General features: G+C 40.2%; 1 protein-coding gene across 3 annotated transcripts; it reads left to right on the forward strand.

The window, feature by feature from the left end:
- The first annotated feature begins 1,004 nt into the window (after positions 1-1,004).
- On the forward strand, positions 1,005-15,657 carry zbtb44 (zinc finger and BTB domain containing 44). Of its 3 annotated transcripts, none has more exons than XM_034604430.1 (6): positions 1,005-1,705; positions 4,989-6,098; positions 6,573-6,657; positions 7,096-7,247; positions 8,939-9,239; positions 11,673-15,657. In XM_034604430.1, the coding sequence occupies exons 1-6, from the start codon at positions 1,642-1,644 to the stop codon at positions 12,061-12,063; spliced, it is 2,103 nt and encodes a 700-aa protein (XP_034460321.1). In that variant the 5' UTR covers positions 1,005-1,641; the 3' UTR covers positions 12,064-15,657. The 3 variants fall into 3 exon arrangements, with proteins under 3 accessions (XP_034460321.1, XP_034460322.1, XP_034460323.1); XM_034604431.1 differs by having other exon boundaries at positions 1,006-1,481; XM_034604432.1 differs by having other exon boundaries at positions 1,061-1,705; positions 8,939-9,022; positions 11,673-11,831.
- The last annotated feature ends 300 nt before the right edge of the window (positions 15,658-15,957 follow it).

Below are 15,957 nucleotides of genomic sequence, written 5' to 3' on the forward strand. Positions count from 1 at the left end.
GTAATTTCATTTCATTATATTTTTTTTATGCTACTTTATTCTGTTCTTTTATGACACTACATTTATGTGACAGATGTAGTTGGTTAATTCTAGTGTGGAGATTTTACACTGTGGATCAAGAAGTAAGCTTCTAAAATACATTTCAAACCAGTCATTTTCAACCTTTTGGCTTCCAACGGTCTTACAAACAGCAGTGTGAAGTCAGAGTCACATTTCAGATGTCGGTAAGTTAACAGCTCCAACAAATAATCATTTTCCCCTCTAAACTTCTCACATGGTTTCATTCCAATAAAAACTCAACATGATCTAATCTCTCACCAAAAATGAAAGATTAGAGTAAAAGTGCAAAAACTGAAAACAGATTTTTGTATCAGAACTTAGTTTTTTATTATTTCCTCTTTCACGAATCATCTCACGACCCCGCTAATTTATCTGGTGACCCGGTTCAAACCGGCTCCTAATACTCAATAAACTTTCCAATATGATTTTTCATGCGGGACTTTTACTTGGGTAAAAGATTGAATACTTCAACTGCACTAAATCCAGTCAGCCTTTTCTTTCTTCCATTCCCTCATTAATCCCGAATATATCCTGGTCCACTTTCACTGTAACTGCTTGATTGTCTATCGTGCCAGTTGGAGTTCTCACTCAGTTTTTTAACCTTTAACTGCCTGCCCGGTTTTGACTTTTTGCTTGATTTTTGGACTTCACCTCGGGCTTGCTGCATTTTGCTTTGTGTCCCCGCCTGCTGACTTCACTCTTTGCCCTTCACTGTACCTGCCCTTGCTTGCATTGCTGTCAAATAAAGGGGAAGCGTTTGAATTTGACTTATCAGTGTCTCATTGTTGTGCATGAGCTCAGTTCATATGGACATCAGACAATGTACTCCAGGGGTGGACATCATAAATCTGGCCTAAATATCCAGAGAAGGTCCTTTTTCATCATGACAATGAATTTGGATGAAAAAATGTAAACTATATATAACAAGAAATATATACGATGATATGAGGTAAAGAAATATATGAATGGATTTAACATATTAACAAAAGCTCCTGGTGAGTTGGTCTAAACAGTGGGAATCCCTGAGCAACTGTGTGAGTGCTGTTGTACATGTTGCTGAATGTGACGCTTCCTGTTCCTTACAGTACGGTACAGTGAGGGATGCGCGTTGCATTGTGGGGATACAAACACAGCGCAGAGAGAACAGCGGGGAGCACAAAGGATTAAACCAGCACCTCGGAAACTTTCAACACCGGCGGGTTGTGATGTGAATTCACGTCGGCGTCATTCGGACCGTGAGGTTTGGCGGGTGGCAGGCTGACAGCTGCCCGAGAGGCAGTGCAGGGACTGAGGGTGAGCGGTGTGCAGCAGCAGCAGCGCGCACCGCGGGCTCCGACCGACCGACCGACCGCCGCTGCTTTTGTCAGCCGAGCCGTTTGCATCCCGAGGCCCAGCCGCTATCGCAGGCCGCCCCCCACCAGGTAAACTCTTTCCCCCCACCGTCGGCGGGATTACGATAACCCCGCAGTCCACGCGTGTGTCGGGCCGCGTCGTTGTCCAAGTGTCGACACAAGAAAACGGAACCATCAGATAGCTCCGCGGTGCGCTGGCTAGCGCTAGCCTGGTGGCTATCAGTAGCTAATGAGAGCAGGGTTATCCGCGGTCAAACCGGGGATGTGGCTAAACCGACTTCAAAATAAATGGGGTAAATTGAATTTCTTATTTTTGCCACTTGGTCATTTTGTGTTTGTGAACTGTTAGTGTTTTTAAATGCTGTATTTATGCACCAATATAACAAAGTGGAAAAATCTAGAACATAACATAGCACACGAATAGTTTTATTTGTAAGAAGAGGACAATGGGTCTACAAATAAGTGGTGAAAACATGATTATTATCGACTTTTGTATTACTACCACATGGTTGGTAACGATTACACCTTAATTTGTGGAGTCATAAAAATGTGTGTTATAGTGTAAATCTATAATGTCTAAAATCATTGTTAAATTGTATACTAAGCTTAAAGGGTCGCAATAGGCGTGTTTTATTTTGACAGTGAAAAACGGATGTGCTTTTGTTTTGACCTACTAACTTGACTCTGTTAGCTGGTGTCTGCTAAGCTGTGATTGTTGCTGGAAACAGGAGTTTGATCGGGAGTTCGATCGCCTGACACTTTGTCCATGTGCCTGTGCACACACACACATAAACACAGGCTTTTCGTGTCTGTGAGCTCTTTGACTATCAGACCACCAACACATGTTTCTGTCAAACGCCTGTGGTCACTTGCTTATCCGTGATGTAAACAGAGTGAAAGTCTCTGGAGTCTGGGGGCTTTATTGAGGGTTTCCGTTAGTTTTGTCGGAGTCTGCCCCCCCCCCCCCGAACTTGATCCCAGGTACCAGAAGGGAGGGGCTCACTTAGGTTGATCACCATGGTCACCTTAGCGGCTCGGCACGGGTTAGGCCAGGTTAACATAAAAGGAAAATGTCAATAGCTGTGACTGCTGATCAATATGGTCACCGAAAAGATTGAGCTATCATTTTCTACAAAGGGTTTATTTTAAAGTGACCATTAATAATAGCAATGGCAGTTTTTACACATCAGTCCAGATGTTTTTTCTGTTCTCTGGCTTTTTAAAATCCCATCAAAGTGTCAAAATACAGATTGTTGCTGCATTTTCATTGTGCGAAGAAGCATGAATTTGACTGAACGGCTTTTCTTTTCGTCTCTCTTTTGGCAGCATAAAGATAACCTGTAGCTTTTTTGTGCACATCATATTCATATTAGTTTGTTTCATCACCAGACAAAAAAAATACTCACTATCCTGAAGTTATTTGAATCCCCTGGACTTTCAACAACCAATGTTGGGCTCAGTCAAGCCAGGTAACCCCAACATAAGCAAATGAAAGTGTCCTTTCTACAGGGTACAGACCCCAGCTATATGATACTGGTTATCCAGAATTGTCAATGATGGGCCAATTACACCCAGATAACCTTAAGAGCCAAACCAAATGATACAAGCTCCTGGGGAGGCATATTCTTCAACCTGAGCTGAGCAACCTACTGTGATGTGTAAATACTTTAGTCAATGAGGCACCTTTGCAAGTTGGCTATGTCTGGAAATTACAACTCTAGAGATCACATAGAGGGACAGAATAAAAAGACTCATTTATCTGAGCCCTCAGTTTGAATTTGGTGAAGAGATTTGTTAAGATAAGAAGCTGTAGCAGTCTGTCCCTACTTAGAAGCGAACACTAGCGAGCCAGCTGCCTGCAGATGTCTGGCTTATGTTCCTTCAATACAAACAGTGTAGTTTGTGCTCAACCCTAACCCAGTGGAGTTGTTGTACTCAGTTGAAACACCAGCTGGCATTTTTTTGTAAGTGGTGCAGATCTTAACTGGTTTGTTCACAGAGACCTGACAGTGTAAAGTCTTATTCTTTTTGCATTTACCGAGTAAAATAAATCTGTATCCCTGCAGCAGAAGTTACCACGGTGATCTACCTTAGTCAAAAGTGAGCCAGCTACATGATCCCACAAACCAGAGATAAGCCCAAAGATAGCTGATAGCTCACTTTTCTCACTTTGTGGTACAGGCTCCAGCTCCATCACCATCATCATATTTTTTTAGGATTTTAGTTTTTAGTGTTATTGTTGACTCTTAGTCACATATCCATTGATCAATCACTTGATCTGCGAGTGTATAAATTGGCCCAGTGATGTCTTCTAATACCTTGTTTTTATTCTGACACCAAGAAGAAAGAAAAGTGCTTAGTGTTCAGTGAAGTGAAACAGAAACACTCTGCAAAGAAGTTGAGAAGCTGCCGCGGATTAATTTGTCACCACAATATTCATTGTGATGGTTTTGTGGTCATTAAATTGTAGCTTTATAGTGAAGCAAGTAGGGTACTAATGTAATCAGTCATGTATATTGGAGTCACTACATGGACTCTCAAGATGTAACATTGGCGTCAACCTTTGTATAAGTTAAGCCTAACCCTAACCCTTTTTCACAGCAGAATTGAAGACTTCTTGCAGATGCAATTTTTAAGATAGTTTTACTTAAAATATACAACTTCTTTCTCAGGTGCATGTACTTGAAAGGACATCCAGTTCTGTCATGAATAACTTAATAGAGCTCATGTATATAAATAAATCTCCTTCAGGACACATTACAGCCATATGAAAACCGCACAGTGAAATCAAAGCTCTTTTCTATCACCCCAGTTTGCTGGTTCAGACTAGGCACTCTCTTGTTGCACCACCACGGCCCAGGTCTATAATTCACCTTGCTTTCACTGGGCCAGCGTAGCCCAAGAGTATTTTCTTTTGGTGTGTGTGTGTGTGTGTGTGTGTGTGTGTGTGTGTGTGTGTGTGAAGGGGAGTGCGCTCTCCCTGCGAGAGCCCCTTCACATGAGCTTTTGTTTGATGGAAAATCTCATGCCTCAAAGAATCCACATGTCTCTCAGACAGCTGCTGAGCATCCTGTAGTGCACTGGCCTCCACATGGGTCTGGCTCGCATCGCTGCGCATCTGCTTTGATTGTTGTTACATAACTTGGCATTTTGTCCTCCATGCCCCCCCTTTACCTTTCCTTCCCCTCAGAGAACACCATAGTATTTCTCTCTCTGTGTGCCCACTGCCTTCCACAGTGAATTTGACTGGTATCATCCTTACTTTACCATAGAGCTGGTGTTTTTTAGAGTGCTACTTGAAATCTTATTTTTCTCTTTGTGCTTTATTTCTAATGGAGTGGGTTATGAGAGTCCTTTGTGACTTCACACTTGTTTCTCTAATGCTAGGCCTGGACTGTGTTAAGTTAAGTAACCATTTGAAATATTGGCATGGCTATATACAGTGAAGTACGTGACAGGAAACATTAACAAAGCTTAACAAAAATATTTGTATTATATTCTTATATTTTCTTACTAGTTCATATGGTTTAAATTTTGCAAACTGAACAGAATTTTTGTTTTGCTTCTCATCTGCAGGACGCACTTCCTGTGCAGAGTCAGGAAGTGACTCCAACATGGGGGTCAAAACCTTCACTCACAGCTCGACCTCCCACAGCCAGGAGATGCTGGAGAAGCTGAACGCTTTACGCAACGAGGGTCACCTATGTGATGTCACCATCCGCGTCCAAGACAAGCTCTTCCTGGCCCACAAAGTGGTCCTCGCCTGCTGCAGCGAATTCTTCCGCTCCAAACTGGTGGGCCGACCAGAGGAGGAGGAAAAGTTTGTGTTGGACCTTCATCATGTGACTGTTAGTGGCTTCGCTCCTCTGTTGGAATATGCGTACACGTCGACACTCTCCATCAGCACCGAGAATATCATCGATGTCCTGGCGGCTGCAAGTTATATGCAGATGTTTGCTGTGGCGAGCACATGTTCAGAGTTCATGAAGTCAAGTATTCTGTGGAGCCCAGGTAACAACAACAACAACAACAACAACAACATGGCAGCAGAAAAACCACATGAATCAGCACAAGAGAGTGCCTCATCAAACTGTGCCCTGACGCCATTGGACGGCAGTGTTTCACCTGTGTCGTCGGACTGTAGCGTGATGGAGAGAAATGTGCCAATATGCCGCGAATCGCGACGGAAGCGCAAGAGCTTTGTAACAATGGCGTCACCTGAGAGTCCTCTTAAATGCACTACACAGATTGTCACCACCTCCCCTCAGATCCCCAACCCATCCCCCTCGTTCTCAGACAGCACAGCCCAGCCTGTGGAATCCTCCCTGGCCTTTCCATGGACTTTCCCATTCGGCATCGACCGAAGGTTCCACTCGGACAAATCAAAGCTCCCGGAAAGCCCTCGTTGTTTAGAGCAGGGCGCTCCAGGGACCTCAGAGGTCGTGGTTGGCCGGCGGCTCAGTGACTACCTGTCGTGTGAGAGCTCCAAGGCAGTGTCGTCGCCAGTGCCAGCAGAAGAGGAAGATGTGAGGGTGAAGGTGGAGCGTCTCAGCGATGAGGAGGTCCAAGAGGCGTCCTCTCAACCAGTCAGTGCCTCCCAGAGTTCGCTGAGTGACCAGCAGACGGTGCCAGGGAGTGAACAGGTCCAGGAGGAGCTCCTCATCAGTCCACAGTCTTCCTCTATAGGTGGGCTGTTCTCCCTAATTCACTCATCCACAGCATTTAGAATTATTTCTGCATGTTTAATGTTGCCTTTCTAGAGTAAATGCTTCACTATCAGTCGAGAGTTACATGGTTAAATATAGACAGAAAAACAACATATCCGTGTTGCTGTATCTATCACTATTACAATAGAATCTGTGTCCTGACCCAGTTACCACAGCGTCGCTTTGTAACCAAACCTTCCCCAGTGGGTTTTTGTGTTGGTGTTAGTGGAACATTTTTTAGTCCGGGGGCGCGAAAGCAGTTGGAAAATGGAAACAGTGATCACTCAACTGTTAAATAGAACAGATTTGTATCCAGCTGCATCAATGCTAAAATAAGGGATCAGCCTTAAAGGACCTACAGTAATAGACCAACCTCATACAAGATGACATGCTTTCCTTAGTCGGAAATTCAGTAGACAGCTACCATATGAATAATTTTGATTTGTCTCTTCAGGGTCGATGGATGAGGGAGTGTCTGAGGGATTGCCGTCAATGCAGAGCACGTCTAACGCTGGAGGACATGCGGAAGATGATGAAAGGTATCATGATTTGTTACAACTTGAAGTAAGACGCAAGTCACAGGCAGCAAAGAATATATAGACAAATAACTGGCTGTCTGAGCCACACCTGTGTAGGTAATAAATCTAAATGACAAAGACATGACACACGATAATATGAAGACTTTCAATGTGAAGGCCTCTAACTGGAAATGCATAAATGACTCATGTCACATCTCAGCATTGTCCAAAAACATCCCATTACTAGTTTCTTTAAATTACCAGTTCCTTGACATGGACTGTAGTGGGCCATTTGTATTTCTAAACTATCAAGATATTTTTTATGTGAAGAGACAAAGATAGTTCTTTTTGTTAACTTGTCAAAATGGATGTAATTTAAGTATTTGTATAGGAACAGGTTTTTTCACTATTGGAGCACTTACGAGGTTTATTATCATTTTGATGTTGACTGTGTTTCAGGTTGGATGGTATTCAGTATCCATACCACCTCTATATCAGCCCTTCAGCGCGACCAGGCACCAATGGCCCTGATCGGCCCTTTCAGTGTCCAACCTGCGGAGTCCGATTCACACGTATTCAAAATCTGAAGCAGCACATGCTCATACACTCCGGTAGGTGAAATGAGGAGATTAAGATTAACAGAGATCAAGAACAGGTAACAGAGACCTGATCAGCTCATTGCTGTGTACCTCCACAACCTCAGATATTTTTTTGCAGTCACATTATTTTGTCATCAATGAAGACAATGCATCAGATTTTGTGCAGCTCTCTTTGGAGCCACAACAAGATTACACACATGCAGCAGTGCTGCCCAACACCTGTAAACTAGGGCTGGGCTGAATATGACCAAAAATGTCGTCACAATAAAAAAAGTTCAAATCAGTCGATAATCGATAGTGATATTTGTCATTATAAATGTTTGTACTTATTCAGACAAGTTTGTAAAGGTTTCATTTCGATGTTAATTGTTTTTTAGTTTTTCTCTAAAACAAAATCCAAATTACATCCATTGTGATTCAGTCGTCTAAAAATACCGTGTTCACCATATGCAGATTACAATGTTGGCACTATGTTGGCGCTAATATGACAGCACTGTTGGATTTATTCTCACATTACCAACATTTGATTTACATCAGACGTTAAGTAAGATTGTAAAAAGGTGCCATAAATAGCATATGCAGCCTGGGAGAGAGATCAAAACCTGCTCAGGTCAGAGTAGTTCCTTTTTAAAACATTTTTAGATTTGTACTTTTATACTATAGAGTTATACTTTCTTAACCTGTGGAAAGTGCAGTAACAATTGAGTTTGGTTTTAGAGATAACCAAACTTTATTATCAAAAGCCAAAGGCATCATATTCTCAGCCTTCAGTCATCACCCTGCAATGGCATCAATTTCCAATTGATATGGTGAAAGTCCAGTGTGATTTACATTGTAGATAATTCATAAGCAGCATTTCATTTGGAATCAGTTGGAGTTATACCTATATATGAAATGTATGAAATGAACAATTTGATGACTCAGTAAAAGAGTGACAGAGCAGGTAAATTCTATATGATAGGAAACTTACTTTCCTTTTATCATGTTTGAGACGTCTACTAACTTAGAACATAGTTTAATAAGACTTCTGAAGTGCAAACATGTTCATAAAGGGACAGGCAGTTTTAAGGGCACATCACAGTGACACATTAGCCATGAAATATGTAGAAATCTCCGCAAACATTTAAAGATGATGAAGATGTGTGAGTTTCATCACTGTGGTATGTAGAGGCAAATAGGCATTTATCATAGAGTTGAGTGTTTACTCCTTAACACTTAATGATATTTAGGAGCTGAAGTATTAATTGACATTCAAATAACTAAAACTACATTACGTTATCATGATTAAGTATATTACCACCTACTGGTTTTGTTCCTTGTCTGTACAAGTAGAAAATTAAAGGTTAGGTTAAATATGAAAAACATGCATATTTTCATTATTTACACATTAACTGGTTTTAACCAAAACTTGACATTTAACTGATGTTCTCAGTATCAGTGGTATATTTGCTAATGGAGATCACAATAAATGGTTCAATGATTTTGGCTTACTATACTTTCCAACATATTGTGTAGAGCTTAGTGATGCATGCATGAGGCTTTTTTGTTCTGGGAAACACTGATTTGGAAAACGGTTGAGGCTGAAACACACACACACACAGAGAGACACAGACACACACACGCACGCACACACTTGGATACAAACACTTGTTTGATGCTACAGTACAGATCCGCTAAGCCTTGCGTTTCTCACCCTCCCTCAGGCATTAAGCCTTTCCAGTGTGACCGCTGTGGGAAAAAGTTCACACGGGCCTACTCCCTAAAGATGCATCGGCTGAAGCACGAAGGTAAACGCTGTTTCCGGTGCCAGATATGTAGCGCCACATTCACGTCCTTCGGTGAATATAAGCACCACATGAGGGTCTCCCGACACATAATCCGCAAGCCGCGGATTTACGAGTGCAAAACGTGCGGCGCCATGTTCACCAACTCTGGCAATTTAATTGTACACCTGAGGAGTCTGAACCATGAGGCATCCGAGCTAGCAAACTACTTCCAGAGCAGGTGAGGAGTGCGGGGGCGCTGACCCCCATTATTTACTCAGATCTCACCTACTCAGATGGATTAGAAAATAACTACATTTAGGTTCTAATACCTGAGGTTCATTTGACTTTGGTTGTGTAGAATTGTTTTTGAGATGATTGCAGTTGGTTTGAATGTTCAGATCAAGTGTACCTGAAGTTTTGGGCTTTTGTTTATTGGAGAGTTTTTATTTTACTTACTTACTTCAAGGAATATTTAGACATTTTGGGAAATGTACTTAATATATTTATTCCCAAAAGTCAGATGAGGAGGTTGACAGCACTCTCATATCTTTAAGGTAAATAGGTAGCTGGGGCCAACAGCAGCATTATGACGGAAACAGCAGGCCTGACGCGATCTGCCATCAGCTTCTTTAAAGTTCACTAATTAACACATATCTCATTTATTTAATCAACAAAAGCTGAAGTGAAAAATTGCCAAGGGTTATGTTTCTTGAGGTCTTACAGTTCAGTCAAGATATAACGTGTTAACTTGTGAACTTCAGAGAAGACTGTCAGTGGATTTGGTGCCTTTTTAAATAGAGGCTGTCGAGCTGTTTCCTTTGTTTCTGACTGTAGCTTTGATATTTAATCAATAAATAATTCAATATGAGAGCGGTGTCAATCTTCTCTAACTCTTAGCAAGAAGTTGAATGAGCGCATTCACCAAAACCCTGAACTATTCCTGTAACATTCATCATTGAGAGGAGATGGCAAATACCTCAAGCACGATTTGATGTGACAATGAAGTCGGTAATTTGATTTAAAATGAAGTGAGTGAAGTAACCCAGTGTTCTGAAACACCTTTGATATTTCAGCGTTATTTAGACTCACACTTTTTATAGTCCTGCACTTTGTTCACGAGAGTTGCACCATGAAAACTTGAGTACGGTCATTCAATCCCCACAAAACACAACTTTGATTCTGTTTGTCGATTTGTTTCTATTTGAAATAATTTTCCTCAACCCAAATAGACTGAGTTGCTTGTTTCTTTTTATTTACTAAACCTTTCCACTTTTTGACTTAACTTAACTTTGGTTCTCACAGGTCAGAAGGACTTTTAACAGGCTATTGACTCCTCAAAGGTTTTTTAGTAAAAGGCCTGAGCCTGAGATCGTAATATGGAAACTGACTATCCAGTCGCTCTGTTGACTCCCATTCCCAGTCTTCATATAAAAAGATTAGTTAACTTCACTCTATTTGTCCCCAAGTTGCTGATTGCTGGTGCAGTTTGTCAGGTTCAGCTGTTGTCTGTGCCACAGACGACAGTAACACAGGCCCTCAACTAATAACTCTGAATAATGAGTGACTTTAGTTTGGAACCATGGTCACTCAAATTTTAGAGCCTCTGTCATTGGAATTCAAGTGTACTTAATGAAAACCAATCCATGTTCCGATTATTTTGATGCATAGATCAAATGATGCAGCATTTTAAAAGAGTGAGGCAGAACAAGCACAGATTTTTCTATATTTAGTTTTTAATTAGACATTATCCGAAGCATTTATCGTCATCATCAATCACTTCATCGTCATCATCTCCTCTTCTAGTTTACTTGTGTTAAACTTGTTTGCAAACAAATGATTGCCAAAATAATTTGAGTTAAATCAGCTGAATCAAATAAAAAAATGTAATCACTACTAAGTTTGCACGGAAACATTTGACCTTGAAAACTATCTTTTGAATTTATGTGGCATGAATTTTTACTTTGTGAAATTCTCAACAGTCAGTCTCCAGTTGTATATTTATTAAAATAGAATTAAAATTGGTGTATTTAAGTTGCCCTTGGTCAGTACACTTGGTCTAAATCAGATGCTAAATTTGAAGACAGAAAACTCAGATCTGAGCATTTGGGACACTGAGTAAAAGGAACTAGTCCAAGATGAAGAGATCTCACTCACTAAAGAGGCCATTTGGGTGATATTTGTTATGTTGTTGTTTCATCTCAGGCCTGAGAGAAAAAATGTCAATTTCCTACAGTATTTTCAATATCTTGTGCCATATCAGTAATCCTTTGATTACTACAATGGAATTTCTAAATGTTGTATTCGGTTGCTGATATAATTCAACCTATTATGGCAATGATAACAAGAAAATATCCACTCCAACACACATATTACCAAACATTGTGTATATCTTTGAATTGATTTAGTTTTTCTACTGATTAAGCTTTACAGGACTGTGTCAGATGTGAGACATTATAGTAAACTGTTTTTGTAATGAAAAATCAAGCTAATTATGTCAAGATTACAAAATAAATCTTGAAATCATAGTTAAACAACATCATAAATTGTCTTTATCATGTCCTCTGTGCCTTCCTGTAGATATTTCGATATTTGCACTGCATTTACAATGGAGTTGTGTTGCAGAAACCAAATCATGCACAGTGAACTCAACAAATTCTCTCGATTCTTGCAGTGATTTCCTCGTGCCCGACTACCTGAGCCAGGTACAGGAGGAGGAGGAGGTGCTGGGAGTCCAGTATGAGCTGGAGGAGTCCCAGCATCACCCAGTCTACCCAGGCAGCACTTCTGCCACCTCATCCTCCTCCTCAGTCCAGATGCCCGTCATCTCCCAGGTCTCCTCCTCTACCCAGAATTGTGAGAGTTCCTCCGGCTTCCTTTCACCCGAGCCACTGGATCCCATGGAAGCCCAAGCCTCCCTCAAGATGGACGCTGACGAGACGGCAGCCATGACAGAGGAGACCAAGATGGACAACAGTCTAGGTGGCAGTTCCCCAGAGGTGTTTGAAGAAGTGCAGCAGCAGCACGCCCAGGCCAAGGAGATGGTTTCTATTACCATAGAATGATTCAAGTCTTGTACTTGCTCATCATGTCTTATTTTGCAGCCATGTCATATGGGAATATCTGCCGGAGCGCCATGATGGCTGACAGGGACGACTGGACATGTGTACATGTTGAAACGTCATCATGTGAAGCCATCATGACCCCATGATAAAAGTTACCTGAAGACTTCAGTTGCCTTAGTTTTGCTTTCCACATGCAAGTCAGATGCACTTATTTGAGTTAATGTTTTACACCAAACCAATTCCAGCAAAGTAAATGATCATTTTCTTTGTCTTCTTTGCAATTATGATATCATTCGGTGATATGAGATTTCAGTAGATCAAACTCTGGGTTCAGTTTGTCCCCAAACCCCAATTATCTCCTGAATAAGCAAGTCAGCAGTATTTCTGAAGTCATTTTTCAGGTGGCTGTTTTTTCCCATATGACATGAATGCAGCACTAGGTAAAATTATTTCTGTCTTAGCCAATTTGAGGTCTGTTATAAATCCAAGCCTTGCCCTATTTTTGGAAAGTGCCTGAGTTCCCATTTTAACAAAGTAACATATAGAGGAGGAAGAGGTCTTGACTTTGCCAACAGTGACGAATCAAGTCTGCTAACTGAGCTAAAGAAAAAAACATACTTGTATTTCATTTGTTGTGATAATGCTAGTTTGTAAGGGCAGAAACTCTGTTATTCCTTCAGTGCCGTCGCTATAGGCAAACTGTTAAATGTCAATATTATCTATATTGCAATAGCTTGTTCTGTAGTTTTACTATTTGAATGCTGTGTATGTTGGGTGTTGTGACATATGTCAGGTGTGTGTATGTGCATTTTTCAAAATCAATATCAAGACAGAACATTTCAATTTTAAATGTTTAAATCTTGAAATGATACTGACAGAGTATTCCCTTTTAGATGTTTGTGTAGTATATGATTTTTCTGACATATTACAAGTATTTTTTTAATCTCTAATGAACACTGTTGTTAAATCAAACCTAAACTCACAGAGTTTAGAAAAAGAGAAACTCAGATAAGCACTGATGCATTTTTTTGTTTTGAAACAAAATATGACCAAATTTTATGTCAGAAGAATTTTAAATTTGGAGTTTGAAAGTGCGGTCCCAAATGGGTTCTAAGATGTGGTAATGTAGCATTTCATCCTAGTTGAAGTTGGGTCTGCTTTTCATTTTGAACACACTTTGTAACAGATATTGATTCATATTGATATCTGATTCAGATTATGGTTATCCTGATTAACCGAGGTACACTGCTGATGTTCTAAGACGTTGCATGACTGTTGAAGTGATGTTTAAATAAGGTACAACGTGATTGTCTTCTCTTTTTTTTTTTCAAACCTCTTATCCTTGAGTGAATGTTTTTTCTGGATGATAACCCAAGAATATTAAGTTTCCCCAAAAGTGGGATGACCCACCAGCAGTCTTTTAAACAGAAAAGTTACTCTGTGAAAAATATTCCTGACTAAAATGTAGCTTAAACCTGCAGCAAGTGGTGCAGGCAGATTGTGAAGGCTGTCTGTGACGGCCAGTTTTCATTCAGAAATTCAGAGTACAAGGATGTTTGGTCACGTTGTGTTAAGATATAGCTTTGGAAGCAGCAGGAGCGTGCTGTCGTGTGAATGCAAATACTGTGAGTTGAATCATTCTAAATGATACGTTGCTGTGTTAGGTAAGAGCTTAACCTTCACCTCCAACTGTTTGGCAGTTGATGTTTCTGATTTCATTTTATGTTTTTATGCTGATTTTAGGTCAAACCTCCAACTCCTGTTACCTGTGTTCCTGTGGTGTGCCTGTATTTGGAGAAGATAATGATGCTCATGATCCATGAGTTGAATGCTACTGACTGTGAATGGGTTTCTTGTTGAGTGAAAGCTTTTATTTTCTGTTGCCCCCTGAAAGTAGTGCTAATGGCCCACATGTAGGATTCTCACAGCGGGATGTAAGCCCTCTCACGAAGGGTTGATTGTAAATGTAAAGATGACTATTGCTGTGAGAAGGGCAGGAATATCAATGACCGTGTCCCATTCATTGCAATCCATTGAGACCTATCTTAATAAGAGCTTGTGCTACCCCGCCCCAGCCTGTCCGTCACTTTTTCAAAGTTGTGCCATTTGCCCTTTTTATCTGGGTACATATCAAGCTTTTCCTACAGGACCAAATGTCCTCTGTCTCATTGGGGATTTGCCATGGCAATCAGTATCTGCACATATTAAAAGAAAGAGATAATCATTTCAAGTGGTCCATGCTATTTAGCAAAGGGTTCCTGCTGTTTCGGCCCTGAAAACACTGTATGATGTTGTGCTTTTAAGAGGCTAGCCTTAGTAAATGGACCTATTAACTCAAGTTGCACAATATCGAAATTTTAAAAATGTTTTCTATTCTCCATTTGTACGTCATGCTTTTCATCTGTTGTGTTCGGTGTCTGTATAAAAAAGTTTTTATAATGAAATGCTGCTGTTTGTTGAAACGCAAAGTGCCCAAAATATTTTTGTGAACCAATGGTGTGCAATAAATGGACAGGTGGTGTTTTCAAAGTTTTGATTTTGTCTTTGGAATGATGAATTATATTATATATATATATATATATATAGAGAGAAAAAAAAAAGAATGTATCATTTTGTTTCATTCAAATGTGACTGAAGGTGAATCAAATAGGCGAGGACCCCATTTGACCTGTGAAACAAGGAACGAGGCTTTGATATTTAAAGACTGGTTCTGTTCAGCTCCTTTCTTTTTGTTTCTAAAGTTGCATGTTCATATTGTTCTGTGAAGTGGAGAGCATGTCTTCAGTTAGTGATCCGTTCCGTCAAGGCCTTATTTGTCGATGACTCCTCATCCAGCAGAGCTTTGATCAGTTGTTCAGCATGCCCTCTTATTTTCTGTACGTTATCCCTTTATGTGCAATGTTTGAAAATATCTTGATTATATACAAGACATGCCTTTTCAATATACACTCAATGTTGTATATGTTTTCTAGTCCTTAAGGTTTATTTAAAAGGTGGAAAATATAAGAAAAAAAACTGGTAGCTCTTCATAACAGCATATATATTTTTGGTGACTTTTGTATGGGTGCTGTTTCATGGCACCTTTGGATAATCTTGTTAAATGTGAATAGAACACCTTAGTCTGGGAGTATGGGGGGCATTGGTAGTCTTCACTTTGTGACTGTCTGCAATGTGTGTATATGTTTATATATATATACATATATATATATAAATTTGCAGTATATACACTCATACTATGTTGCATATTCTTTATACTGTAGGCTACTTGATTACAACCTGCTTTGAGACAGATGTTGTATTTTGTGTCTTTGATACTGTATTTCAACTGTAGTTTGGAGAAACTGTACAAAAACATCCCAGATAGCAATGCAACCTGCACATTGAATTGGGAGAACTGATGTTTGTGCTGTTGAGTGTTTAAACTGGATCATATTCCACAGCTGGCTTTTAAAAACTGACAAGACCACTCTGTATTTTTCGGGTTTATGGTTGTTCTGAATCTTTACTAGTGTTCTGGCTTTGCAGTCCTGTTGTTATTAAAAAAGAGTCACTTTTGTAAAAGTATAAAATATAAATAAAAAAAACCAAAAGTCAGAATAAGTCTAAAACTTGTCTGAAGTTATTTGTTGCTGTAATATATTTCAGAATATTTTCTGCATCATCACAAATCCAACATCGTTTTATTTCGAGCACAATTCAAAAGACTAGATGAGCAAACTTCAGTTGATGTTTTTTCTTGTGAGTTTGTTTCAGGAACCAAACCCCAGCAGTCAAACTACATGTGACTACTAAACCCCCAAAGGCCATCTGAACCAATGAGCCCACCCCTGAAGACTCTTGGTAGCTTTGGCTGAACACAGAATTAAGACTGAGGAGTTTGTCCCCCATCTGTCG

The sequence above is a fragment of the Hippoglossus hippoglossus genome, chromosome 13 (assembly GCF_009819705.1).
Source record: "Hippoglossus hippoglossus isolate fHipHip1 chromosome 13, fHipHip1.pri, whole genome shotgun sequence".
NCBI classification, from domain to species: Eukaryota; Metazoa; Chordata; class Actinopteri; order Pleuronectiformes; family Pleuronectidae; genus Hippoglossus; species Hippoglossus hippoglossus.